Source organism: Rhinolophus sinicus, linkage group LG14 (genome assembly GCF_036562045.2).
Source record: "Rhinolophus sinicus isolate RSC01 linkage group LG14, ASM3656204v1, whole genome shotgun sequence".
In the NCBI taxonomy this organism is placed as follows: Eukaryota; Metazoa; Chordata; class Mammalia; order Chiroptera; family Rhinolophidae; genus Rhinolophus; species Rhinolophus sinicus.
Genome location: NC_133763.1, coordinates 42,182,607 through 42,210,173, shown reverse-complemented (window position 1 = coordinate 42,210,173; position 27,567 = coordinate 42,182,607). Strand labels below are relative to the sequence as shown.

Below are 27,567 nucleotides of genomic sequence, written 5' to 3'. Positions count from 1 at the left end.
GCTGAGCTGCTCAGAAGCAGAGCCTCAGGATTGAGTGAGGAGGAGGCAGACGTACCAGGGACCTGAAGGCCAGGTGTGGGCACCTGGCCTCACACTCACACCTACCGCAATGCTTTTCCTTGCTTCTCCCCCAGCCCTGGGGGCTCCTGGGCCCTGACACTCTTTTCCACCCTGAAGCTAACTCCTGATGGTCTGCTGGCCTAGCCTCTGGGCATGGAAGTTTCTTCTCAGTCCCAACCCCCTGCCCCAGCGAGGGCTCAGAGCAGCCCCGCCCTCCCTGCCTAGCACTGGTGTGGCTGAGGCCAGCTTAGGAGGATGACCCAGCGACACCGGGGGCCCTACTGCAGGTACACAAACGCCGTGGTGCAGGACGATGTGTCACTCCAGCAACCAGAGCCCTGGAGCTGGGCTGGAGCCACCTCAGCTTGATGCGAGGAGAGAATATTCTGGGTAAGTGCCTACAACCCCCTCTTAGTCCCCCCTCAGATGGGAAAGGTGGGCAGCTTGGCAGAGGACCAGGGGGCGACCTAGCAATGCTGGCAAGAAAACCCACGTGCCTGACTGTAGCCACATTTCCTGTAGACAAGACAATGGGGATTGGTTTTTGCTTCTTTTTAATGTAAACAGAATACACAAACACATTAAAAACCCCAACATGACACAAGAGAATTCACACAGATTTATATATAGATATTTACAGACGCTTGCAAACCAAGAGGGTGCCCTGGTTAAGGAAAGCTTCTCTTCCCACCCCAACCCTGTCCAAAACCAAAGTGCTGAGGCAGGTGCGGGAGCCTCTGCAACTCTTCTGGATGACACTTAGCTGGAAGCTGGAATGACATCAGAAATCCCCAGAGCAAAACCATGATTCTGAATTTCTGGCCCTGGCCCTAATCCTAAACCCTCCCCCTTGGCAAGCGGACCTGCCGAGGATTTGCATGTCTCAAGTAGAGTCCGTGTGACCCTTGAAATTCAGACGCAATGGGTTCCCAGCCCATCCCAGCTTTTCCCAGCCTTGGGCTGAATGAGAAACGAGCTGCAACCACGTCCAGCGAGGAGGGCAGAGAGGAGTGAAGGATGAGAGGATCCCAAGCAGAGAGATGACTGCTCCTGAGCAGGCTGCTGGGATCCACGAGCGGCCAAAGCTGGACTCAGCTCGGCGGCAAGTGCAGAGCTGGTTGGGGAGTGCAGAGCGGGGCTGTGCTGCCACCTGGCGGGCGATGGGAGCACTGCAGCGATGAGCCAGGACAGGTTCCGTGGCCCCTGGAGATCACCCCTTCCTTCCTCTTCAGCCCCCTGCCCAGGAGCCTCACTGAAGCAGCTCTTCCCAGGAAATGGGCTTGGAGAAGACCTCCCTTTCCAACCAGAGGTCGTAGTTCATCTGAAAGTCCTCGGGGAGGTCCACCCGCTGGCCCAGGACGCTCTGCAGGCAGTTGTCCACGGGCAGGAAGTCGGGGTTGCTGTGGGTGCGGTCGTAGCGCCGGGCATTGAAGCGTTCAATGTTGGCTCGGAGGGCACACTCCTCTGCCTGGAAGTCCCAAGGCCGGGCATCAAGATCTGGGACAAAGCAGGAAGATGCGGTTAGGAGCCAAGCCCTGGGGTCACTGCAGCTCAGGGCCAGGCCCACACAGGCTTGGAATGCTGATTGCTCACAGGGGCAGGAAACCTCAGCCCCAACCTCAGGAAGACTGACAGGACTCCTCTGTGAGATACAAAAAGAAAGTCAGGTAAAAGGAGAAAAGCCAGACCTACGGAGAAAGAGGTTACACTCCAGCCTATGTGGGCCCGGTGAGGGGTACAGGTGCAGCGCTTCTCTGAAAGACCAGAGGAGGAACCTGGAGAGCCTGTCAGCTCATTCTCTCAATTCCCGGACCAGGGACAAATTCACAGGGCCCTGGGAGTGCAGACGCAGTCACCTGGCTGTGGTGCGATGGGCTCAGGAAAGGCCGAGAACCCACGCTGCCCTGGCAGCCAAGGCGCTGCTCAGAGGGGGCAGGACCAAATGCAGATACAGAACAGCTAGGGGGGTGGGGAGGCACCCCGCTGGGAGAAGAACAGAAGTGGGGCCGGCCTGGCCAATGTAGGCCGCGGACTGAGCGCTCTGGGGGCCCAGAGCCCTGGGTGTGAGGGGCCCGGGCTCAAGAGCAGCTGGATCACACCGCAGAGGAGGCTACGTCTTGGCTCTGACTCCGAGGGAATCAGAATCTAGTGAAGGGTTTTACTCAGAGGGGGAACCACCACCACATCTGCATTTTGATGATCATGGGGGCAAAGTCTGAGGCACTGACGGAGGGGAAGAAACTGGAGGCAGGGAAGCCAACAGGAGCTGTTGAGGATTTCAGTGGCCTGAACCAAGGCAGTTGCAGGAGGGGGAGAAAAGATGAGAGTCTTGTGACGATTTCTGGAAAGGGACCTGACTCTGAGGAGGGACAGGGATCGGGGGTGACCAGGCGCCAGTCCTCCCCAGAGCTGCCATCCCGATCCTCAGAGGGCAGCTCGGGGCAGAGGGGACGTGTCAGCCCCCCCGCCCCCCCCACCCCGTGCCAGGCCTCACCGTTGCCGTAGGCCCAGTCGTCATTCAGCCGGTGCCGCACCTTCTGGTAGATCGCAGACATGGTCTTCATGTTGCTCTTCCGCCACTGCCGCCCCAGGTACTTGGTCTGCACCTTGAGCAGCTTCAGCACGTAGAGCTGCATCATGGCCTGTTTCACCTTCAGGGCCCGCTTCAGGATGGGGGCTGACTTGAACACCACCAGCATCTGGGAAGGGGCCCCAGACAGGCCACGTGCAGGGCGGAAATAAGTGCCCACACCACCACCCGGCGGCTCACTCCTTCTGGGTAAACAACTGTCAGTTTTCCCCAGACTAAGGGGTTTCCTAGGACATGGGACTGACCTCCACTGCTAAAACCGAGAGTCCCAGACAAACCAGGATCGTTAGTCACCCCAATTATGGATCATTCTGGAATATGAAGAAAGCTATGAATTCCTTCACCAGAAATACTGCTATGTGCGTGTACCTACGATTTCGGAGGATTCATGGACCTCTGCACCCCAAAGGCATCCACAGACTCAGGGTTACAGGAGACTCCCAGGACCCTGGTTATGGTACCAGTGGAGATTGAGAATAGAGAGAAATGCCTTTCGTAAGTGTGGATTTGTTTCAGGGCATAACTAAGCCTCTTCTAGCCTCCAGTTCAACTCGTCAAGGAACCAGGAATCAGCTCTTAAAATGCAAGATGTGGCTACAGGAAAGTTAGGAGAAGGATGTAGCCGCAGCAGCAAGCCCACCTGGGGACCCCTGCCCCAGGTACGGAGGTGGTACCGGGCGCGGCACTCTTCTTTCAGCCCCGGGTCCCATGCCTGTTTACCACGCTCACTCACCATTGTTCTTGAATGCTTCCATTTGGTCAGCTTGTTCAAGATCCGAAGGAGATTGATACAAGAAAAGAGGTTCCTCCAGCAAAACTGGTTACTGTCACCTGCTTCCTGCAGGGCAAACCCGGGAATCATCACGATCCTCACAGCGGCAGGGAGCTCAGCAGTCCCACGGCACTCACGGGTAGGGTCTCAGAACTGCGGGTCTCTCTCTTCATGCCTGGACTAGGAACCCTCTCCTCTCCTCTGCCTCGGGGAACCTCCATCCCAGAAGTGGGCAGGGGTAAGGGGGGCTCTGCAGGATATTGGGGGCCGTGGCCTCAGCCCTCATAACCTGAGGCCCCACAGAGCTCCAATGTGGGGAGGAACAGCTCGACCAGGGGAGCTCTGGGTCAGCGAAGACTATGCTCCCAGAAAACTCATCCCTACATCCAAATCTTTGCACGCTGCAAGGCCGTCCCCCGGCCCTTCTATGCAGTTAGAGCGCTTTGAAAGCCAGGCACACAACAGTGACCTCACCTGTGAACACACCCCTCCCCGTATGGGGGGGCAGCAGGCTCTCTACCACCGACCCTCACGCCAAAGGGACAGCTGGGGAAGAGCCCCGCCACTCACCAGACTCTCGGCAGTCAGTTCTGGCAGTTCATGCACCACGCAGTGAGGGAAATCCAAGACAGAGATGCTGCAGGGACAAGAGGAGCCAGGCCCCCACCGTGAGCACAGGCAGGGGCCTGGCACCGCAGCTGCGACAGGCCGGCTCCTGGCTTTCCTCTTACTTGTCCGCACCACCCTGCTTTCCCCTTCGCTCAGGTGAGGAAATACCTGCTCCAACGTATCCCCAGACTCAGGGTTAAGGTCCCTCTGACCAGGGCGACTTGGAGTTTCGTAAGGGGTGGAGACCCTGTTTTCCCCACAGCAGTGAAATCTGGGGCTGGGCGTTGGTTTCTGAAGGCAAGTAATTTATGCCAAGCCCCTCCTGGGGACAGTGTCTGACTGTCAGTCATGCTGTGACGTACCACACTGATACGCAGGCACTATGACACACAGCTGGCACCAGGAGCGAGGGGTAGGGGCTTAGGAGTCAGCAGACAGGGCTTGACAATGCACATGGCCGGTCTCCTCAGGGAAAAAAAAAGCTCAGGAGGACCCTGAGGGCAGGACAGCACCGGAGCCCAGGATGAGACGCCTGTCACTAGACAGATTGGACACCCTGGTGCTGTGCACAGGCAGGGACCGTGTCGCAATCATCTCGGCGCCCTGATGCCTGGCAGAGCGCTGGCTCGCAGCTGCTGAAGGCGCTCAGTGGGAGGGGCCAGCTAGGAGCCCTGCCACCCGGCCACACCCGCCCCTTCCTCATCTCTGCTGCTCTTCACCTGTTCTTGGCAGTGATGTAGGACATGATGTTTTGATTGAAGAACTTTAGGATCAAAGGGATGCAGTTGGCAAACACGAGGTGCTGGGCCATGTATTCAAACTGAAACCAACAGGAAAAAATAAGCACATCCCTTGGGACCTTACCCTCTTTCCTCCCTTGCTACAAGGCCTTGGGGTTGGAAGTCTTGGAACATTCACGCGGAGCTCGGGGGGCTGACGGCCAAGGCCTCTGCTCTTCAGGGTGGGAGGGACAGCACTGTCTCCGGCCCTGGCCCAGGGGACACGAAGGAAGGCCCTGCAGGTACCTGGTAGACGTGGTTCAACTTAAAGTGCTTGAGCAGCAGCAGCAGGACGGCAGAGATGGCCTTAACAATGACCTCTTTGTGGCGGTTCACATCCACCCCCAGCTTCATGCTCTGCAACACGGTGGTGCTGGAAACACAATTACCTGGGTGAGCCAGCAGGTGCTCAGATTCCCAATTCTTCTCTGAGCAAAGGCTCCACCGCAGCAGGCGCCCACAGACATCTGAGGGCAGGCCCACGGCTCCTCCACCCACTTCCTGAGCAATCGGCTCAGCACAACTTATTTCTCCCTTGTGATGCCCCAGACACATTCTTAGCCTATTTCCCTGCTTTGCCTCCAATAATTAACTTCTCCTCTTCCAGGTGTCCCCGAAGCTTCTGCCACCATATGAATGTGTGAGCCTCAGAGCGTGTTCTGTAGAATACCAGTACGTTGAGATGTCTCAGGTTATGGGGGAAAAGGGTTTCAGAGTCAGATAAGTTTAGGAAGCACTGAATTAAATCTTCTTTTTAAATTTATTTTTCAATTACAGTTGACATACAACATTATATTAGTTTCAGGTGTACAACATATTGATTAGACATTTAAATCAGTTTCTTAATCAGGACTTCTCATTTTAAATCTTTAAAACAGGAGACATAATATTTGACTCTGGAACCCTGTATTCAAGGACCATCACGCTGGCCCAGTGCTCCGTGACACCACCTGCGGTATTAGCCACGCGTCCTCCCTCACCTGGCCCAGCCAGCGGGAGCTGGGCTCCGAGCTGGGCGGTTTGGAAGGCAGGCGGGAGATCAGGCAAGGCCAGCTCCCTCTCACAGCAGAACAGATCTCGGTCTATATTCTCACATCAAATAGATGAGCTCAGTGTCCCAGGGAGGAAGACTCTCTAAGGTTTCATGATCACCCTGAGACATTCACAAATACCCTCTCCGTGCCAGTTCACTGGAGAACAGGAAAGAACCCACGCCCAGCTCAGATTTAGCAGCTGGCCGGCAGGTTGTCCAGAAGCTGAACCTACACGTCCTGGGTGTCCCAATCACACAGCTTTCGAGGGAGTGTTTTGGGAAATGTCGCACGCAGCCCGACTCACTTCACAGAGGAGGAAACGACTTTCCACGATTCACTCAGTGGCAGAGTGTACACTAGAATCCAGGCTAACTGGACTAAGCCATCTCTCCAACCAGTGAAACTAAATATTTAATCCAGTAATTCTGAGCCAGGAATACTCTCAACTTAACCTACAGAGAATTTGAGCCAAAAAAGAAACCAACCTAGCGAATGGTGGGACTGAAAGGAAAGCACTTCCCTTTCCCCCTCTACTCTGCTGCCTGCCCTGCTCCGTTCACAGGAATGATACTCACGGCATCTCCTCAGGCAAGACGTCTGCTAGGATGTTGATCGAGTCTGTTTTGGCTTTTGAGGTGGGAGCTGCGGCCAGCAGGATCTTCAGCAGTGCGATCTGGTGGGGAGGGGACACGGAGCCAGCTTGGATGAGCGCCCAGGCGCCGGGCTAAGCCCTGAGAGGTGGTCCTTCCGGAGCGGCTCCGGCGGCAGGAGGGGCTGGAGGACACTGGCAGGGCATGCTCTCACAGCCAGGGGTGGGGAGGGTGCGCCCGTGGCAGGGACCCATGCTGGCCACCGAGGGGTCCCCGACCCCGAGCGCTCCTGAGGAGGGCTGAGCACGCACCATGTACTGAGGCAGGCTGGGCAGCAGGCCCTGGTAGAGGGTTTCTGCGGGGACTTGCTCGACTTCCTCTTCTCCCTTTGAACACAGTGGCACAGATCCAAACCCAGTCCCGACCAGTCTCCGGAGCCAGCTTGCTAGCTGGCTGGGGAGAGTCTGCAGAACGGAGCTAAGTGGCGATGATGACAGCAGACTGAATAATGACTAATGCCAGCTGACAGGCATTAGTAACTAGGTTAATTCTTACCACAACTATGAAGAAGGTACCATTATTATTCCCATTTTACAGGTGAGGAAACTAACGCACAAAGAGATCCAGTCACTTGCCTAAGTTGTCACCTACTAAGTGGTGGAGTCAGGATTCACGGGCAGGTGATTGGCTCAGAGTCTGTGCTCTTAACCCCTGCACCAGACATATGCCACCGCTGCAGTGGGAGCAAGATTGGGAGCTTTTGGAGGGCAGGGCCTGGGGCAGCACAGCGCCTGGGAACAGCTGGGGACCCTGTGGGCGAAGACGCCTCCCACTCACCGCCGAGAGAGGAGAGCGGAGATACTCCTCCTCCATCTGCGCCTGGACCTCTGCGATCGACGTGTACTTGTGCTGGGGACAGAGAAGGGAAAGGAGGCACTGGGGGAAACTGCTCCTTCTCTAGCCAAACGCCCCACACGCTGGCAAAGACCCCATGGAAGTTTCTTCCAACACACTCTCTCAAAGAGGGCTAAGTCACCGCAAAGATCTCTAACTAAAATTCCAACCCCCAGGTATTTTTCTATGTGGGCACAAGCCTCTTAAAACCAATATAAAAGCACACAATAGATTAGAAAAAAAGCAAATTAAGGGAGAGAAAGGGGCTTTCAGGTAGCTGCAGCAACAGGAAACAGAACTAAGTACTCAAGGACTCAGAAGCAAGTACTCAAGGACTCAAAAAGCCAGGCAGCACGAGGCCCACTTAGTACTACCAACTTCAAAAATGTATTTCAAACACAGAAACACATATGCTCCAGATACACTGTTAGGGGAGCCACCTCTTCCCCACTCTTGATGTGTCCTCCCCTGTGGAAGGACGTACACGTGCCAGACACTGCTGGTCTCTCTGGCCCTTCCCACACACTCACTCCTCCCCTCAGTAACGGGTGAGTGACTGTGGGAGGAGGGACAGGACGTTCTTCACCCGCCCTTTCTCTTTTCTCTTTAAAAACAAGAGAAAAGCCTGTGCTCTCTTCTGCTCCTCAACCAGGCACAGCAAGGTGCCAGCACTGCCCGGGTCTGGGTGGGTGAGTCTAATTCTGGAAGGAAGGGATTAGGACACCTATTGTCCCGTGTTCTTATGCCTCATCGCCAATCGCTCTCATCAGCAATAAAGCTGGTGTTTCGATCTCCACCTACCAACTCCTCCATCTCAATTGCCTTAGAACTTCAGCAAGGAAAAGGGGGGACTATTTCATGGGCCCCTTGAAAACTCCAACAACTGTCAGGTAACATAATCTTCAATAAACCACCAGTAAATCCACAATAAAAGCTCAGCTAAAATAAGGAAAACTTATGAAGAACTGGTTTAAAAGGTACTGCCCTAGCCCACCCGTTCCTCCACCCCAGGTTCCTTCAGGCAGACGACAGTCTGAAACGGCCTCTGCCAACGGGCTGGTCTCACTTTCCTCACTTGGGACCAAACTAGGCCAAAAGCTCACCCAAAGCCACCTACCTGTTTCAGAGTCTTGATGCTTTCGTGGATTGGCCTGGGCAGCCCCACCACTGTGTTTGTGTCACTGGAGAATAAAGAAGGCCCTGTGTTAAGCCTAGCCATTAATTCACCTGGGTCCCCAACACCAAAGGCCAGGAGAGTGAATTTCCTGTTACCTTTCTTCAAAAGGAACTCAGATCACACTCACCTGCCTAGAGTATAACCTATGAATTTGCTACGGCTGGATTCGAGGAACATCTCAATGTCTTTCTCTCTGCCAAAGAAAGAGAGCAAGGTTTTTATTAAACGTTACTGCAAGTGTCCTGGTTAATAAAATATAGAACGTCCAGAAATTGTGAAGACAGAAGGAAAAGTCTCCCAAAATTGTTTTTCTTTTTGGGAAAAAAAGAAAACTGAAATCTTCAGACTATTTTAATGTCCTTCATAAAGTTGTTGGATCAAAAACCTGAAAAGATATTATGTGTAACTAGTTTACTTATAAAATTAAGGTGATACAACAAACTTAAAAACATATTTATTCAGATATTTATAAGTCAACAGAACTTCTCAAATATTAAAAATTTTTACAACAATTAGAGTTATAAGCTACTGATTTTTTTCATGGGTCACATTTTCCTGTCTGAAACAATCAGCATTTGTATTTTTTGACGACCTGTTTTCTATTCTCACCATGGATCACTAAAAACTGGGGCTTTATCTGGATCAAGAAACTGACTTCTAGAGCCTTTCACATGTTCATCTATTTCTTAAGTTGGTGCCTTTTCAAACAGCTACCACTTACAAGTACCTTCCCAACCAGTGACTCATGCACATATATCTCAAATATCTTAACTATGAGTCTAAAAGAACTCTTCCCTAATCTGTAATTTTTCTGTTAAAAACCATATACAACCCTAGGGTGGGTGGGGATAGCATCACTTAAATGTCCTTGCTTTAATTTTCCCCATCCCCCTTTGCTACCATCATGTCTAACCAAGAGGTAACTCCTATTACTGATTCAAGAGCTATAGAGGGTCTCTTTGTGCAAGGTCAGTAAGGCCAGACCCGAGACCCCAGGCGAGCACAGCGCACTGAGCGAGCCTTATCCCAGAGCCAAGGTCGGCTTGCCCTGCAGAGGACCCCATGTGGTGCTGCAGGCCAGGGCCAGGCCTGTGGGTGTGAAGGCTCTGGTTTCAGAAGCCAACAGTGCTCCAAAGGTCTGACACTCACCTGACTTTGGGAGCCCATGGGAGACCCTTTGGGCAGGTAAGCCTGTCGATCTGGGGGTGCTGGAGTGGGGGAGGCATCACCTCATCCCGCTCAAGGGGGAACGTCTCTCCCTCCAGACTGTTGTCGTCATCATTCTCCTCTTCCTCTTCCCGAGAGTCATCGGCTTTGTAGGGGTCCCGCTCATTGAAGGCATCCAGGTTGTCCTGCTTTATCAGAGCCTGACACAGAGGGAGGGACGAGCAGACAAAAGAGCCAAGTGATGGACCAGGAAAGGGCAGGGAAGCTAGAGAGGCTGTAACACGGAAAGGAGGTAGGTAGAGAGCCAATCACGTCAAGGTTGGGCCCAAATGACAAATTGTTTCTTGCCGTAGTCCCTCAAAAGTGCCACCCCTGAGTAGTCCTGATAAACCAGGCCCGGGAGGCCTGCCTTCTGACTCGCTGATCAGAGACAATTCCCACTTGTCCAGGGACCAGGCCGCTGCACGTGTGTGCCTTGAGAACCCTCAGGTCGCAGGGACCTCTGTCACCCTAACCTTGTGCTCCCGTCGGCCCCTTTTCTGCTGCTGCTCGATCAGGTCCGAGGCAGATGCTGGCGGAGAGGCAGCCCTCATGTTGCGGATCACTTTGATACTGTCCTCGGGCAGCGGGGGGAGACCCAGGATGGCGCGCTTCTCGGCCTTCATGCTCTGCAGGTCCTCAAAGCCACCCAGCGTGCACTGCGTCACACACAGGGTACAGAGCCAGGGTCAGACGTCACGAGCAGGTCCCTGATCACGGCGTCAGGCTTAAGAGCACCCATGACACTGCGACCCACACAACTTCTGAACGAGGAACTAAATCCACCCACAGGAGAGCTCCGTGACATCAGGAAGGGAGAGCAGAAAACAGTCTGGCGGAGCCTGCTGCACAGACACACCAAGCTCTCTCTGCACAACAGACTCTTCAGCAAACAAAGGCAGGCTGAAGATCCTAACCCTTCAAGATCCTAGAAAAGTCAGAGACTCACATGCTTCAAAAGCTGTACCTGCCAGCCTTTCAAAGTCCAGCTGCGCCTGGAACAGTGTGAGGGGTGGGGTGCCGACACCCAGCGCAGTTGCAAGTCCACATGTAACTTAAATCAGCCCTCCTTACGTGTGGATTTAAAACCACAGACTGAAAATACAGCTGACACCTGAGCAACAATGGTTTGAACTGCGCGAGGCCACTTACATTTTTAAAATCTGCATATAAATGGACCCGTGCAGTTCAAACCCGTTATTCAAGGGTCAACTATATATTGTTAGATGTTCAAATAAAAAATAAAAAAGAAGCTTCCGCTAAACAGCCCGCTAGAAGCCAAAACCACAGCAGTGTTTAGCCATTTCAGGCCACTTTGTCTCACTGTTTCTGAGCAATTCAGCTTTCCTCTCTGGCTTCAGTGGGGCTTCGTGAGGAACCAAGAGGAAGTGTGGCCAAGATAAAATGCGCTGACCACTCGAAGGGGGTCCTAAACTCACTGAGCCCTGGCTCCACAGAGCTGGCCTATGAAAGAAGCGCTGGGAAGCCCCAGGGAGAACAGGAGTCCGAGCTTCCCCAGCCCCTGAGGCCCCCTTTAAGGAAATGCTCACCAACACTGTCTTCCAAAGCAGCAAGAGCACCTTCTTCATGGGGAAGTGAGGGGCATGGCCGCTGCAAAACTTGGTCACCATCCCAAACAGCATGATGGCAAATGGCTCATTGTTGTACAGCGGGGAACCTGGAGGCGACACCAAGACCTCAGGACCACAGGCAGGAACAGGAGCTTCCCGACGCCCGCCAGCTGCAGCTCCCAGAGGGGCCTCGACACAGGATCCCCAGGGTCCTACCCAGCTCGGCCCTGAAGGTCTGTCGCATCCTGCTCCACTCGGCCTTGTCACCCTCAGCCTCCTGGTGAACGGTCTCCACAATCAGGTACATGATGTTGACCAGGACCCTGAGGACGACAGCAGAGCGGACAGGGGTTCAGGGAGCACCTGTGCTTCCTGCGTTCGCAGCTACCATGAGAAAAGCCTGAGCACAAAGGCCGGCTGACGGGGGTGGGCTGGAACGGCTGCAACACTGAGCGAGCGCAGAGCGCCTCTTGGCGTTTCCTCCTCTGCCCCGTGTGGCTAAGGGTGGGACCAGATCGGGTTCTGTTTGTATCTCTAGTGTCTAGCAAAGTGCTTACTCAAAGCAGGTGCTGAATAAATGGTTGCTGAATGAATGAATATGAACAAGAATGGCTGGGCCAATCGACTGCCCTAAGCTTCCTGGAATGACAAACACAGAGGTGGGAGTGAGCTGGGGAAGGGGGGGTCGGGTCCACCAAGGCAGAGCAGGTGGAAGTGAGAGCAAGAAGGTGTTTACCACGGTGGAGTGGAAATCGGGAGCGAGCAGGGTGACGCCCAGGGACTCTAACGACAGTGGGGAACACCACCAACCCCCAGTCTGAAAACCTCCAAATGCACAAAGAGACATTCGCATCCTCACAGAAATGGGAAGGTGATCTTGTTGCTCAGCAATTGCTATTACTTGCTGTGCAGCCACGAAGCATCAGGAAGCTGTCTGGACCAACCCTCCACAGTTGGGGGGTAAGCTGTGCACGAGAAGGTGGGAGCCCAAGGAGCCACACTGTGTGTTTCATCCAAATACAAAACGCTTCACTGCCAAGTTCTCCGCAGCGTGTGGACAGGAGGCCACACTTCACGGTGGCTCTATTCTGGGTGGCTTCACCCTGGATGTCTTCTGACAGTCCCAACCCAGAGTCCCCACAGGGAGAGCCCTCAGCGAGGCCAACTAATCCCACACTAAGCCCATCACACCTGCAGGTCAGTGTGTGCAGAAGGAATGTGCACACAGCAAAGAACGCCCCGTCTACTCCCCACCACACACACACACACACACACACACACACACACCCCTACCCCCCCGCCTCCTGCGCGCAATCTTACTCTCTGGCCAACACTCAGGCAGCCCATACTTGCGGCCTCACCTCAGATCTGTGCTGTCAGCCAGGGAGATGGCCGGCTTCCTCACCGCACTGCTGCAGGCGGCACTGTTGCTGCAGGAGAGACTGGAGAGTCAGTGCCTTCCCCCAGGAGGGAAGAGAAGTGGTTCCCCTCACAAGTGCTGCCCAAGGGGGAATGAAACGCTACATGTACTTAGACTGCACAAGAGGCCACAGGACCCAGTGGGTAAGGACGCAGGCCCCGGACCAGGCTGCAAAGGTCTGAATCCTGGCTCTAACACTTACTAGCTATGTGCCCTGGGGGTAAGGTACTTAACTTATTTGTGCCTCAACTTCCCCATCTGCAAAATGGGGATGATAATAGTACCTGTGTTATTGACATGAATTAGTACATGTAATGTACTCAGAACAATGCCTGGGACATACATGCTCTCAGTGAGTGTTCTCAGCTCTTTTTATTGATGGTGTTATCCCTAGACGGGCAGCAGCCGACCTGTCCACTGAACAAAGGACTAGTGGTGACAGAGGCAGGCTTTGGCTGAGCCCACGTGTCAGACTGCTGCCTGGCCTCCTGCTGAGGGGAACTGCAGTGTAAGCACAGTGCAGTCTGCAGGTTCAAAAGGGGGTTCAAAGGAGAGGCCTCCTTCTGAAGGGGCCACAGGCCTGGGCAGGACCTGCACCGTCTGGTGAAATCTCCGGTGTTAGTGAGCGGCAGGGACCCCTCATTAGTCATCAAGGTTTGGGTGAGCAACTCCCGTTATTCGAACTGGCTGGTCAGAACGGAGCCTGGGACCAGGTAGTTCTGTAAGCTCTGTCCCCCTACCCCGTGCCCCTGCCTCCCCTCCCTCCTCAAGCCCCTCAGAACTCACTCTATTTCCATGTTCAGAAGCTCCACCAGAGCATTGAACGTGCCCACCTCCAGGAGCAGGAAGACATTGTAGCGCATCCAGGACTGCACCTCAGCCTCCGAGCTACACTCCCCAAAGGTGCCTGCAAGACAGGGCGCGCTCACTGAGCCCCTCCTGTATCTGACTGGACTACGTCACTGACGGACGTGCCAGGGGGCCGTGGGGGTCCACTCAGTACCTTGGGCGACGTAGAGAATTGCCCGGGCCACCTTGAGTCGCTTCTCCCTGGCTGTGACTTCTAAGCCGTCCAGCAGCCTCATGGCATGGGTGCGGTGCTGGTTGGTGTCCAGTTCAGTCCACTTCTTGTCTGTCACTGCAGGGAAAGGGACCACTTAGTTACATGTGAGCCCAGAAAACTCCTCACAATGGAACGAACACCACGTTAAGGGATACGGTCACATACTGCTGCGCTATGAATTTGAAGTTTCAGACCGAAACATTGCTGTTTGGTGCAATTTTCATCACATAAAGTTTCTTTCCCCCCCCAATACGCACACTCTGAAAAGCCACCACCAGAGTACTTGCAAGCCCACCCTAAATGTCACATCTGGAATAATCATGGCCGAGCAGGCTTCACAGGCTACTCCAGGATGACTCGGGTCATTCAGATGACTAAGAGAAAGCCTGCATCGCTCGTGATGTGGGCTGAAAGAAACCAAGAAGTGGAAAGAATCGTCTCACCATGGATCCGGAAGTCCTCCTCAAAGCATTTTCTATTCAGCAGGAACTCTGGCCCTTCCGTGTAGCTGTACAGCTCTGTCAAGAACAAAGTCTCTCAGCTCCCAGTCCATAGTCCACGGCAGGTTTCACACGTAGCAGAGAAAGTAAGGCACTTGCCTCTAGGCTGAACTCTGCCCCTGAGCCACAGTCACTCCTGGACTATGTTTTCTAATTACTAAGGGGGCCTTAGTGCTGATGGACACGACGGAGAGACTGCCGACTCCCCTTGGAGCTGATACCCAGAATGCCAGTGACACGTAAGTCCAGGCACTTCCAGCCTGTGCACGTCGATCCCACCATGCCGCGCCAGAGGCTGACTGCCACCGCGAACATGTGTCTCTCAAGCGACTGCTACCTCCGGAAGAAGACCTGCGCTATGGAATCTAGAGAAGCAGCTCAGGCTAACCTGTCACCTATGAGCATCAGTGGCACTGACGGATGTGCACACATGCTGGCATTCCTCGCGACCCACGGCTCTAGGACACACCAGTGTCAGGGGGCGAGCGTACGGCCAAGGAGCACCACTGTCTACACTGGGACGGTCTCAGGCAGCTGAGCTGAGCACATGAGATGCTTCATCCAAGTAAAGGACAAGCCAAAATGATGAGATACACAGGCTGGAATCCAGTAATTATTGGAACTAATTCGGGGGAAAAATACGAAATCCAAAATGACATTCACTCATAATTTTACTAAAGACCAGTAAGGAAAACAGCACCCCCGATAGAATGACAGTCTGTGCTTTTACCCGAGAGCTCTGCAGTCCACTTGTCAGTGTCAGCGTACTCAAAGTCGAGGTCTGGGGACTCCGAATAGCCCTGTTGAGAACAGGAGAGAGTAAAGCCGAAGATCACTGTGAGTGTTTCCCAAAGGAAGAAACACGTGTTTCCACAGGTACTGTTGTTGCTACAGTACATCACTGCCTCATTTTTTCTGATGTTTCAGCGCAATATTTTGTCTCCTGGTTCAGGTCTCTCAGAGCACCTTGCACTTTTCCTTCCGAGCACTTATCATAACTTGTAATTATATACGGGCATGTGTATTTGTTAAGTATCTGCCTCTGTGAGACTGCAAGTTCCTTGAGAGCGGGAACTTTGTCCATTTTGCTCACCAATGATTTCACAATGCCTAGCACACTACTCGGCATGAATGAGTGAATTAATGGTCTATACTCAAATAAACACTTGTTGGATGAATGAACACAAAGCTTCCATGTATTCCGTGCAGTGAATGAGCATTCCACACGCTGCTAAGATTCCGGAAGCCTACTTCCTTCTGGCTAGTGAACTAGCAACAGCTCAGGACAGAATGACCTGACACCCTCAGCCTTCCTGCCCTTCTCTCCAATTTCAGTGAGAATGGACAGAGAAGGCCGCAGCTGAACAGAATGGCTTCTTTCCCACCCACAGGAGAGAATGTGACAAAGAGAATCTTTTTACTGCTGGAGATAGGTGATCATTGAGAACACACCATCTTGGAAGCCTTGTTCTGATAAGAGAGACAAAGTGAAGAAATATGTGAGGACCTCAGGCTTAATTACAATCTGCTTGAGAAGACAAACGTCACCCACAAAATGAAATAACATACCCACAGACACTGAATAACACAAAATGAAATAACATCCACAGACACTGGGGATGACAAAAAAATCTATCTTGAAGGTTTTTAAGGACCAGTCGAAATTATGCAGCACAGTGTGGACTCTTATCAAGTGTCAGCCTCCCTGGCCTCCGGGCATTGCTGAGGACCCCAGCCCAATGATTTCAGCTATGATTCCAGAAAGAGCTGAGCACAGCATCAGGATCTCTAAGAAAATGAATTTAGACAAGTCTCTCAGCTTAAATGTCCTCACTGACTGACCTCCCACGTGTTGAGTCTATATAGAAATGAAAGGGTTGAAAGAGAAGTTCCAATGTATCAGAGGTTATTTATTTGACCATTCATGACTACTTCAGAAAATGTAAAACTCTTTTTAAACTATAACTCCTCTCATGATGGAGGCAGGTTCCCTCCTGCCACTTTCATAATCTTCCACACGTGAAAAATTATTAAGAAGTCACTACTGATGTCCCATCACCCCACCATACAAGGGCTCCTAACAGGTCGGTTTCATTGCTTTTTTCAAATAATTCACTTCCAGCTCAAAGTATGTCTACTTTGGACTCGCCAAGTTTTGACGTGTTCTACCAAAGGTTTGCACTTGCCAACAGAAAACAAGAGCGTGAGAGGAACTGATTTCACACGTCTAAAGCCAGTATTATCACGCTGGTATGACCTGGTACATTACGCCCGGACAGTGAGGAATTCCCTCTCATTAAGTGCCTGACTGACCGGCCTGGGAGTTGTTTTGAGTAAAAGAAATCTTACAGTAAGTGCTCTGGGAACCTGCTGATTAAGGAGCCCTAAAACGCTGCGACGTGTGTCTTCATTCATGAATTCTACAATTGGAAAGCAGTGGGAGGAATTCTTTAACTCGGGGTGAGGTGACTAGTCAGCTCCAGACTCCGGTGTCTCCGGAACAGCCCACTAGTAAGAGAGGAGGGAATGCTGAGCCCTAACTCACGCTTACAATGTGTATTTCTGATCTTGAACCGTTCAGCATGGGCGCACTTGGGTACACCAACCACCAGCACTGTCAACTCTGCACTGGCTCAGGTCACACTGACCAGGGAACGTCCCCCTCCTACTCTCACAACCTCTGGGCGCCGTAGTACCTTTAGTGATAATTAGCTCCGACCAGCCTCCAAGTACCTCCCAAACAATGGTCAGTCTCTTCCCTGCCCACACGCGCTGCGGAACCCACAGGACCAGAGGCCGGAGACGGTCAGGGATCAGGGGTCAGCCGCCAGGCCCCCTGGAGCGCAAGCGGACCACTGACACTTCACATCCGAACTGGGGCCGCGACGCCGCGTCCACAGCTCCCGCCCCGGAGGAACAAACCAGCCGTCAGTCACTGGCTCCCGGCGGTTCTCCCGGGCGGCGGAGCTCGGGTCTGAGTCCCCGGCATCTCACCCCGGGCCCCGCGGGGAGCAGCCTACGCCTCGCTCCTTTCGCTGTAAAATGACAATTCCCCGGCCAGGCCCTGTTGAACCCTCTGGGAAACCCATCGTGGACCCGAGACGGCCCCGGGCCCGGGACCCTGCCGCCGCCACCGCCCGGTACTAGCCTCGCCCCCCGAAGCTCCTGACCTCCGAGTCTTTGCGCTGGTTGCGGTTGAACTCCCGTGCTTTGCCCCCGGGCAAGAGGCCCCCGCCGGCCCGCGGTGTCCCGGGTGGAGGCTGCGCGGTCGCTGGCGGCGGAGGTGGCGGCGGCTGGGGCTGCTTGTTGTTCATGATCAGCGGGCCGGGGACACCGGCTGCCGGCTCCATCTTGGCTGCTCCACACCCCCGGCTCAATTCGCGGACAGTAGCCGTAATGCAACTCTCGCGTAATTTCTTCCAGGAACGCTCCCTGGTCGCCATATTAAGTGTGGCGGCAAGTGCTGGAAGCCATCTTGACTGCCCAACACCTCGCGAGATTCCCTCTGCTTGAGCTCTCAGCTTTCTCAGTCTTTTTAGTTAATACTCCTTTTCAGTTCCAATTTAGATGTCGTTTTATCTGTGAATCCTCTCTTAGCTCCTTCAGTCATTTTAGTTGCCCCCCTCCTTCCTTTAATATTTCTTTGCACTTGCCACTTTTACAGTCCTGTTCAAATCTTGGGATGTAGTTAGTGAACAAAATGGACACATTCCCTGTCTTCACAGAATTCATGTTTACATGGGGAAGATATGCTGAACAAATGAATCGATCGATAAAACAGTTACAGCTGTGACATTCATTCATCATTCACTCAACAAACACTTAAGGAATGTCTCCTGTGCTCCAGGCAGTGCTATAGAATGAGGAACAAATCAAGTTCCTGCACTAATGGTGCATTACATACTGCCTGGTGGGAGAGATAAACAATGAGCACACAGATATAATAGTAGAGAAATAAGTGCCGAGAAGAAACAAAAAAGTGTAAGGGAGTAGGAGGTGGCAGTGGTGATGGGGGTGGGGGGATCCTGGCTATGTTAGGTGGGCTGCCCAGGGAGGGTAGGCCTGAGAGTCAGATTTTGAGTGAGTTCGGAAAGAAATGAGAGCCATGCAAAGTTCCATGGAGGCCACGAGGGCAGAGGGACCAGCTCACTGCAGAGACCCTGAGGTGAGTGTGGCAGGAACTGAATGAGCCAGGGGAAGAACTATAGGAGATGAAGGCCAGATAATGGTGGGGTCAGATAAATGCTGGCCCTCGAAGGGCGTGGAAAGGAGTTTGAATTTTATTCTAAGTGAAATGGAAAACCACTAGAGGTGTTAACTAAGGAGGTGTTACAGTCTGATGTTTAAAAGACCAATCTAGCTGCTTTTGGAGAAGGGATTGAAGAGTTGCAAGAGTGGATGAAGGTAGGCAGTCTAGACTATATAGACAGAAACGATGATGGTTTGCACCAGGGTGGAGCGCTGGGTTGATATATTTTTATATAGTGTGGGTAGATTTAACAGGATTTGCTGAAAGGCTGGACTCCTATCAGAATAGAGAGGAATAAAGGATGAGTCCTAGATTTTTGGCTTGAACAACTGGGTGGGTGGTTGTATTGCTTATAAAAATAGGGCTATCTGGGAGAAAGAAAAATAGGTTTGTGGGGAAGATCAAGATTTCTATTTTGGACATGTCAAGTTTGAGATCCCCATTAGGTATCTTAGTGGTGATGTAATAATTACCTGTTACTACGCTGTGAAATCCGTAAAGGCATTTTACCCATCTTTGTCTCTCAAGAACTGCATCTTGGCTGCTCTGCACCCCCAGCTCAACTCTCAGAAAGTCTCTGTGATGCAATTTTCGCATGATTTCTGCCAGGGTTCCTCTTAAGCAGGTGCTTTAGAAGTCTTTGTTATAAAATAATGGGGAGGTCCAAAGCCACCATGTTGCTACTTCCTGTGTATCTTCCTGTCCGTTGCCCCTGTTCCTTCTCGTATCCAGTAACACACGTTGTAATCAGCTTTCCAGCCAAGCTGGGCTGGTCCAAGCTGATAGGAAAAACTAAGGAATTTGCAGGAAAAGGACTAAGAGTGAGAGGCTTCTTAGATAAAATCAGCAAACCCCATATAACCCATACACAACTGACATCTACCGTGTTTCCCCGAAAATAAGACCTGGCCCCAAAAAAGTTTTAATTAAAAAATCAATTGAACATAAAGATATGTTTCTGAAAAAAATGGTAGGGGTTGCAGCATCTTCATCCTCATATTATTTAGTGATATCTTCATGATTCATTTAATTTTGAGGAGAATTAGAAGAGCGAAGACCTTGACTAGACATTAGCAAATCCACTGCACAGATAGGAACAGCCACAAGTGCTGGTTTGCTCCCCGTTGTACGTATGTGTGACAGTTCCCTTATCTTACTATTAGGCTTGAGATAAGTCTTAACTCAAAAAAACATTTACACAAACCCATCCCGTTGACAAACTTCCATGAAAGCAAGCACCAAGAGGGCATCTAGAGAAGGCTGTGCTCAGCTGACCTTCCGTAGGGCCGCATGCTAGTATTTATCCAGTTCCAGCTCCATAATATACTTCCCCTGACTAGAAAACATCTCTAAGTGAGCCTTCGGAAGTAACATGCCCAGAGAGAAACACAAAGGCAAGAGAATCATTGAAGAGAATGGACCTTTTGTTTGGTGTTCATACACTGAAATAGTGGAATCAGTAATGAATGTGTGTGAGACTTTTGTGATTTAAAAACAACCAAATCCAGAGCACAAGGGCCCAACTGCTCATCAGTGTATCTTGGGGCCCCCAGAGTGGGTAAATAGACCCAGTTTGGCTCTGGCTTCGGGAAGCAGAGCTCGGTGCACCAGGAGGCAGCAGCTATCCTAGGTTGTCAGGGCTTTCACTCAGGAAGCATTAGGGAAGTCATGGCATCTGTAGAATGGGTCTTTTTTCCCCTTCTTCCGCCTCCCTTTCCCTAACTCCGGTTCAAGCCGTTGTTTCTGTCTAGTTGTGTAGCACACAGCTCCCTGGTCCATGCTGGTATTATGAGCCTTGTGCTCCCCCTGGCTGAGGCAGTTGGTTAGCAGCTGGCCACTGGCCGCTCACAGCAGCCCAGCTCTGGAGCTGTTGTTCGCAATCTTAGCTGTAGAGGGCGCAGCTCGCTGGCCCATGTGGGAAGCAAACTGGAAACTTCAGTGTTAGGAGCACGGCGCTCCAACCACCTGAGCCACCAGGCTGGCCCTGTAGTATGGGTCTTCGTGTCCATGCTGAGTTTTTTCTGGCAAAGAATCTTTGCTGAGAAATGAGAACCATGGGCAAACTGCCTGAAAGTACCCTTGGAGAGCCTCAGAGTGACTTAGAAGGGCCACAGGGAGCCAGAAAGACTGGGTTCAAATCCTAGCTCAACCTATCAATTGCTCTGGAGAGAGTTTAACAACTCTGGAGAGATAGTTAACTTCCCATGGTCCCGAGTTTTGTTTCATTAGGTCTGGGACCGGATCCAGGAATTTGTATTTTTAGCCAACCCCACATGTGACTCGATACTAGAACCCTAGTTTGGGGCTGTTTCCTAGAAGCGATATTGCCCATGTCAAGCATGGACCCTGGAGCCAGACTGTCTGGGTTAATTACAGCTTCTCCAATTTAGGAGTTGTATACCCTTGGGCAAGTTACCTCACCCCACTGTCAATCTTCCCATCTGTAAAATGGCGGTAATCGTAGTACCTATCTCATGGGATTACTGTGAAGATTAAGTATGCTAATTGTAAAAGCATTTAGAATGGAGCCAGAAACATAGCAAACATCTTACATAAGTATTACTCGTATTATTCCAGAGTTGTAAGCCTTTATCCATGACTCCAAAATTTTTTTTAAAGATTCTAAAAATCAAAAAACTTTTCCTGAAGTTTGGCACAAATTAATTTGGCAGCAAAACCTGATGGGAGGCCATTAATAGCCATTATTTATCCCTTACTCTGCAAATACTAATAAACTTAATTGAAGAAATATTAACACCTTTGTTCCCCCCCACGGAATAGGTATTACATAATATACTGTATAGTCGTGTACTTTCCTAAAAATCTGAAATATTCTCAATTTCATAACACGGGGGGACAGAAAAGGGATTGTGGACTTAAATTTATTATCCTTTGTTGGCCAGAGACCCTGTGTGACAACCACACAGAGAAAATTCGCCATCTGGTGGCTACAGTGGAGAACCGCGCTACTGGAAGGCAGGATGTGGGGAAAGGCCCCTAGGATCAGACAATTCCTCTTTGGTCCACAATCCAGAACAATTTCTTTTAGAGGACATTTAAAAATGTGTTCAAAAGCTGCTATGTAGGCAGGGAAGAGATTTCTTCACTTAAAAAGAAATGAATATTCCACTTATTAAAGCAACAAATTAAAAACATTACTTAAGTTTTTTAAAGTTCAGCTTATAGATCTTATTTATAAAGCTAGCAAATGTTAATCACTCTTAAGGAGTCTTCGAATATCCAATTTATAAGCTTAAACTCCTTTAAACATTTCCAAATGCATTTAATATATTTGATTTCCTCTTTGGGGTACTTTCTAAACCAAACGGAAACAAAATAAAAAGCAAAATATTATTAAAAGTTCCGACAGTGTATAGTTTCCAACACTACATACATATGTGTGCATATACTGGGGGTGCCAAAAAAATGTATACACATTTTGAAAGATGTTATCTACGCTCAAGCAGTAATTCGTCATAATCAGAAGTGTCTGGACGCTGATGGTAACCACTTTGAGCACCTCTTGTAATTGCGGAAATCAAACGTGACTTGCATTCATTTTTGTTATCAGTATATACTGAGTATTACAATTTTAATAGTTTTTTCCTTTCTTAAAATGTGTATACATTTTTTTGGCCCCCTATGTATGTATGTGTGTGTATATATGCGCAGTCATATAACATATATATAATTGACTGCAACGCAAAGTTGATTACTAAGTCTATATTTATTACTCAATTACACATTCTAAATTGGAATCGCAAATTAAAATAATTTTTAAGTTGCTTTATCAGTTTGCAAAGATTTCCTAACCCCAGAGTGACTCTTGGCCAGGATGCAGGTGGATTTAGCATCTGCTACCTAGGCTAGAATTCTTTTTGTTCAATATTCTTTACTTTCTAACACTTCCATTCTCTCAGACTCCTTCTTGCCTAATGGAATGCAAACCAAATGTCCTCCAACACATCCTTCCCTTTATACCTAATACAACCTTTATGCCTGGGTCAGCAATCCACTGCTGTGAAGGGCCAGAGAGTAAATATTTTGGACTTTGTGGGTCACTTGGTTGCAACTCCTTAACTCTGCAACTGTAGCATGAAAGTAGCCATAGACACTATATAATGAGTGAGGCAGTGTTTAAAATTTCATTTATGGACACTGGAATGTGGATTTGGATTTATGTGCATGGATAAAGCCTCACAGTTAAAAGCACTCATTTTACCAGTCCGCATAGAAACCATCAACATTGTTTAGGGCCAATTCAACAAAACTGAAAAGGTATTACTTGCGAACAGTATTACTGATACACTGCCACGTCAGAAGACACGGAGACGACATCAGAGATGGGAGGAGAGCTTCAGCCCCCGCCTTTGCATCGTGGGAGGGGGCTGAAGCTTACATACTTGGGAGACATTAAGGAAAAGAATTAGACACAGGGTCTGAGAAGGGGACTATGCAAGTGAGGAGCCCGGAAGCTCAAGTAGCAGGTCTGCTTCTTGAAGGACGTTAAGAGTGGAAGTACCTTGGCACAGAGCAGGCATACAGAACTTAACATATTACTGAAAAACCGATTCTGGCCTATTCCTCTACATATTAATCTCTAATAGATACTGCTGGCTGACCTATGATTTGTCCTGCTGTAGAAAACACATTCTAATGTAGTTTCGCTTCAATCAAGAATGACACAGACTTCCAATAAGGTCTTATTTTAATTGACTTTAATGATTATTGCTCATCTGCAAGGATTAATATTGCATTCATTAAAAATCATTCAATACAAAATAAACTTGTTCCTTCCAAGTTGCTCTCCACATGCTCCCTCTGACGCCAGACATTTTTCCACAGTGTCCTTCGTTCCATGGCTTGACAGAGACGGAGCCCTTACCTATTATTCCTATGGACACAGTAATAGATATGGGAGCAGGGGGCAGGCCAGAGGGCAGCAGAACCTCGGTCCCTTTCCTCTAGCATAGCTGACATGATGGATACCACTGATGGCCAGGTTACCTTCCCTAAAGGATGTGGTGTCCTGATTGGCTGGTTACGTGCCCTGGGAAAAAGGGCTGCAACCTTTTAGCATCTACAGAGAAGCAAGCATGGTCACACTGGCAAGGAGGGGGAAGGGACTGGGTGGGGAGAAACAGGAAAGGGGAGAGAGTTTTGGCAAGACCATTGTTCCCTGCTAGGAAGTTGCAGGGTGAAAGCTTTCCTTTTTTATATTCCTGTTTTAATGTCTGTCTCGCTAACCAATGGCAATAGAGAAATGAGAATGTCTAGTACCTAGCACTAACGCCTGACCCGATTGCGAAGAATCAGAGCTAGAACAAGTTGAGGATTTTAGAGTCCTGGATAATTACGTACTTAAAGCTCACGAGCATCAAGCTCACGTGACCATGCAGAAATGCTGGTAAGCAGGGCGCATGGCAGGGGAAGACAGCCTCTGATCTCTGAGGGAACCTAACTGGGGAATTCTTTCAGAACGTGAGCTAGGACACACTGGTCACTTTCTCTCTCACAAACTGCCCTTTAAGATCTCAGTTTAGAAACTTTTTGTGACCTGTGTCAATCAGAAGTTTTTACCGTTTCTGGAAACTAATGTTATATGGGGCCTAAAGTCCCAGCAAGTTATATGGACTTAGACTTCCCTCACCATGGCCCAAATGTATCCTTTCTCTTCCCGTCCACATCTACCTGCCTTTAAATATTTCAGGTTGCAGAAGCATAGCTGACCAGAAATTTGCCCTTGAAGGATAAATCCTAAAGATAGAGCTCAGTGCTTTATACTGAGTAATGGCTCAAGAAATGTGCCTTCAGCATAGCTGTATGGGGCAGAGCGAGAGAATTTGCTGTTATGGCCCCAGTTCATCGAAGCTATAAACTGTGGGCTAGAAACAGAGGGATTTACCAGAGTTTGAGACCAGCATTTCTCTAGACTCAACTCTGCACGCTTAGCTCCAAAGGTTCAAAAGAGAAACTGATATCAACTAGCCACTCAGCTTCTCAGTGTTAACACTAAACATTTTTCTTTGTTTTTTTCTTTTTTTTCCTTTTTTTTTTTTTGTATAACAGAAATAAATGCTACGGGACAAAATTCAACTTAACAGAGTGCAGTCTGGTTAAAAACCTAAAAAATGAGGTCTGGTGGGGGTGGAGAAAGGGCTGTACTAAATCCAAGTGGGCCTACTGGATCTTAACAAGCAACACTCACTAATACACATCTCTGAACCAGACATGTCACCTTTACACAGGAAACAGGGCTTGGAACATCTAGAGGAAATGAACATGCACTGCCTACATCTAACCTACCTGGCAGGTAGGTACCATCTCTGCTCCTCTGAAGAAGCCAAAGAGCACTGATTTTAGCAGCTAAGAAATGGGCTCTTTTAAGGCAATTTAGACATTGCAGATTGTTCCACATCAAAGGTACCTTAGCATTTCCTGTTAATATGGTACCCAATTAAGACTAAAGTCTCCAGAAATGGTAAAGAAAGAATCACCTTTCTGGGCTGGGAGAGAATCCTTCTTTAGTGACTAGGGTGAGGAACCTTGAATCTCAGTTTCATCTAAAGAGCCATGAAGCAAGTTCCTGTGTGGTCTGCAGAACTTGGATAACAAGATTGAAAAACAAAACAAGAATGAAATTATAGAAAAAAAAAAATCAGGAGGAAAGGAATAAGAAGAAAATAAAAGTTATCTTAAAAAATGTTTCTTTTCGAATTGTGTGGTTCATGTGCACTGGTCCTTGGTAATATGGTCCATTAGTATCTGTAAAGAGAGAGATGGATGGGATTGCTTAGCACTGTGTCTTTCGCGTGAGAGCTCCAAGAGAAGAATCAGAAACAGACACTCCCCCAGGGCCCTCCCCAGCCCAGGCTGGGGATCCCTGCAGTCACTCCGCAGGGGTCATTCTTCCCTATGTTTCCACAGGGCTTCTGACAACGCCACTTCTGGTTTCATCTCCTGCTCCTGGATAATATGAGTCAGTGGTTTTCAACTGTGGCTGTACATTAGAATAATCTGGGGAGCTTTTACAAATAAGCCTGGGCCTCATCCCCTACGAACTGTATCAGAATCTATGAAGGTAAGGCCCAAGCTCCAAGATTTTAGAAAACTCGTACTTCTTTACATCTGCTACTAGATACACAATTTCTCTGCCTACTCTATTAGTTTGGAGCCAAGTTCTTGAACTCTTCCAAATCAGGTATAACATTAGCTTTCCTTAAGAAAACTGGCTAGTCAGCTTGGTTTAATATTGGGGAAAAAAGCTTTTCACTTGCTTTCCCCCAAGTTACCTGTAGTAATTGGGCTTGAATGGCCCATTTTTGTTGAGTCCCAGATATTTTGCTTGGTCATCTGTCAGCTCTGTCAGGTGGGCATCAAATGATGGCAGGTGCAAGCTGGCAACGTACTCATCTAAAAAGAACAAAGTGGCAGAGAAGCAGACTCCATTTCAGCTATGCCTCTCCGGGCATAACCTCCCCCGATTTTCAACTGAAGCTTTTTGAGAGAGAGGGGACAAGGGATGGAATAACTTTGAAAGAATCTACAACTTGCAAATCTGCTTAATTAAAAAAGCCCTCGACACTGCCTTTCGAAGCCGGGTATTGCTCCCAGCACATCCAGCGTGCACTTAGAAAGCCATTTATCAGGGGGGCAAACACGGGTGTGCTTGTACTTCCCCCCCCTTCTCTAGCAAAGCTTTCAGTTTCACCTCAATGGCCAAACTGCCAGGTACTACTCTCACCTTCCTGCAGCAACTTCCTTAACTGGATTATAGTCACAGTATGAATCAAAGTGGATACCAGAATGCTCAAAAGAGCCTGTGTCATTAACATTTAGAATAAGATCCATAAAGGCCTCAAATCTTAGGAGTAGGGATTTCTAAGTCAGCTGGCACAAATTTATTACTTTTCCATAGATAAGCTTCTTGGGCTTTACCTTTATGAAAATGAATTTTTTTTTTAATTTAAATTTTTTAAGTGTGTTTTTCTAGGACCCATCAGCTCCAAGTCAAGTAGTTGTTTCAATCTAGTTGTGGAGGGTGCAGCTCACACTGGCCTATGTGGGGATCGAACTGGCAACCTTGTTAAGGGCTCCAGCTGAGCTAACTGGCTGCCCCATGAACATGAATCCTTTAAAAAACACAAAACAAAACAATCTGAGGTAAGCTGTTGGAGGGAATGAGAACAAGAACGTTTTTTAGCTTTAAGAGGACAGGGGTTTGGGCTGACCAATTATAGATGGGCGGTGGGCACCACTATTCAGAAAGGTAATGAACTAGAGACGATGAATTATGTCTCATGAACAAGCACAGCTGTCCCCTGGAATGACAGGAGGCTGTTTGCATATCTACACAGAGGATGGACACTAAAGCCCGTATGTGTTTCTCGTTTCCTCCTTTCGGTCCCCGGCTGTGCTCAGTGGTAGAGGGTAGTTTGCTGAACTTCCGCAGGTTACACAGGAGAAGAACATCTACCCTAATCCGTCGTGCTAATAAATAAGCTCTTTGCTCAGCAGCCGTAATTCTTACTACAACTCTGCAATGTGTGTGGTGTCAGTCTCATTTTACTGATAAAGAAACTGGGGCTCATGGAGATTAGAACTTGTCCTGAGGTCCAAAAACCACTAAGTGTTAGAACAGGGATTAGAACTCTGACTCTAAACCCAGTCCGTTTCACGATACTCATTTTACCAAACCACGCGGCAGTCTGGGCTTCTACTGTTTCTCACTCACCCATTTTCTTAGGAAGCAAGTATACATCTTGTTTGTATCGTCCCTCAGGTGCATTATAGAGCTCTATCAGCGCCAAAGCCTAAGTTGGGGAAAGAGGGTCAGAACACACAAAAACACTTCTCAGGGACAGAGCAGGGCACACTGTCAGTGGAACTGATCTAGGCCCCGCTCCACGAATCTCAGTGCAGGATGAATAGACACGTTGTCACGTACCTGAGTGGTCGCTGTGATGGACAGAACAAAGGTGGGAACTGTAGAGCAGCTCAGATTGAGCAGACGACCCTGGAAGGTAAAGAGAGCCCTGGCATGAGCTGTGTTA

The 27,567-nt window shown here is 49.7% G+C and overlaps 2 protein-coding genes across 5 annotated transcripts in view; both read right to left on the bottom strand.

Moving 5' to 3' along the window:
- Positions 1–597: 597 nt before the first annotated feature.
- Positions 598–17,658, bottom strand: STRIP1 (striatin interacting protein 1). Its single transcript, XM_019730478.2, has 21 exons — positions 17,436–17,658; positions 14,996–15,065; positions 14,209–14,283; positions 13,706–13,840; positions 13,489–13,609; positions 12,644–12,712; positions 11,499–11,605; positions 11,262–11,389; positions 10,188–10,370; positions 9,655–9,872; positions 8,633–8,698; positions 8,446–8,509; positions 7,272–7,343; positions 6,746–6,820; positions 6,420–6,517; positions 5,057–5,183; positions 4,751–4,851; positions 3,993–4,059; positions 3,384–3,488; positions 2,555–2,759; positions 598–1,557 (listed from the first exon to the last, which is right to left on the bottom strand). Exons 1-21 carry the CDS (start codon positions 17,613–17,615, stop codon positions 1,310–1,312), a joined length of 2,514 nt encoding a protein of 837 aa, XP_019586037.1. The 5' UTR covers positions 17,616–17,658; the 3' UTR covers positions 598–1,309.
- A 5,557-nt stretch (positions 17,659–23,215) lies between these two features.
- The window catches only part of AHCYL1 (adenosylhomocysteinase like 1), a 36,059-nt gene continuing 31,707 nt past the window's right edge, over positions 23,216–27,567 (bottom strand). For 3 of the 4 annotated variants that reach the window (XM_019730479.2, XM_019730481.2, XM_074319133.1), the window contains exons 14-17: positions 27,462–27,530; positions 27,249–27,327; positions 25,807–25,927; positions 23,216–25,279 (exon numbers count right to left, since the gene is read on the bottom strand). In XM_019730479.2, coding sequence (XP_019586038.1) covers positions 25,273–25,279; positions 25,807–25,927; positions 27,249–27,327; positions 27,462–27,530 — 276 coding nt within the window. In that variant the 3' untranslated portion in view covers positions 23,216–25,272. Of the gene's footprint in view, positions 25,280–25,802; positions 25,928–27,248; positions 27,328–27,461; positions 27,531–27,567 lie in introns of those variants that run through there. The other variant, XM_019730480.2, reaches the window with a different exon arrangement.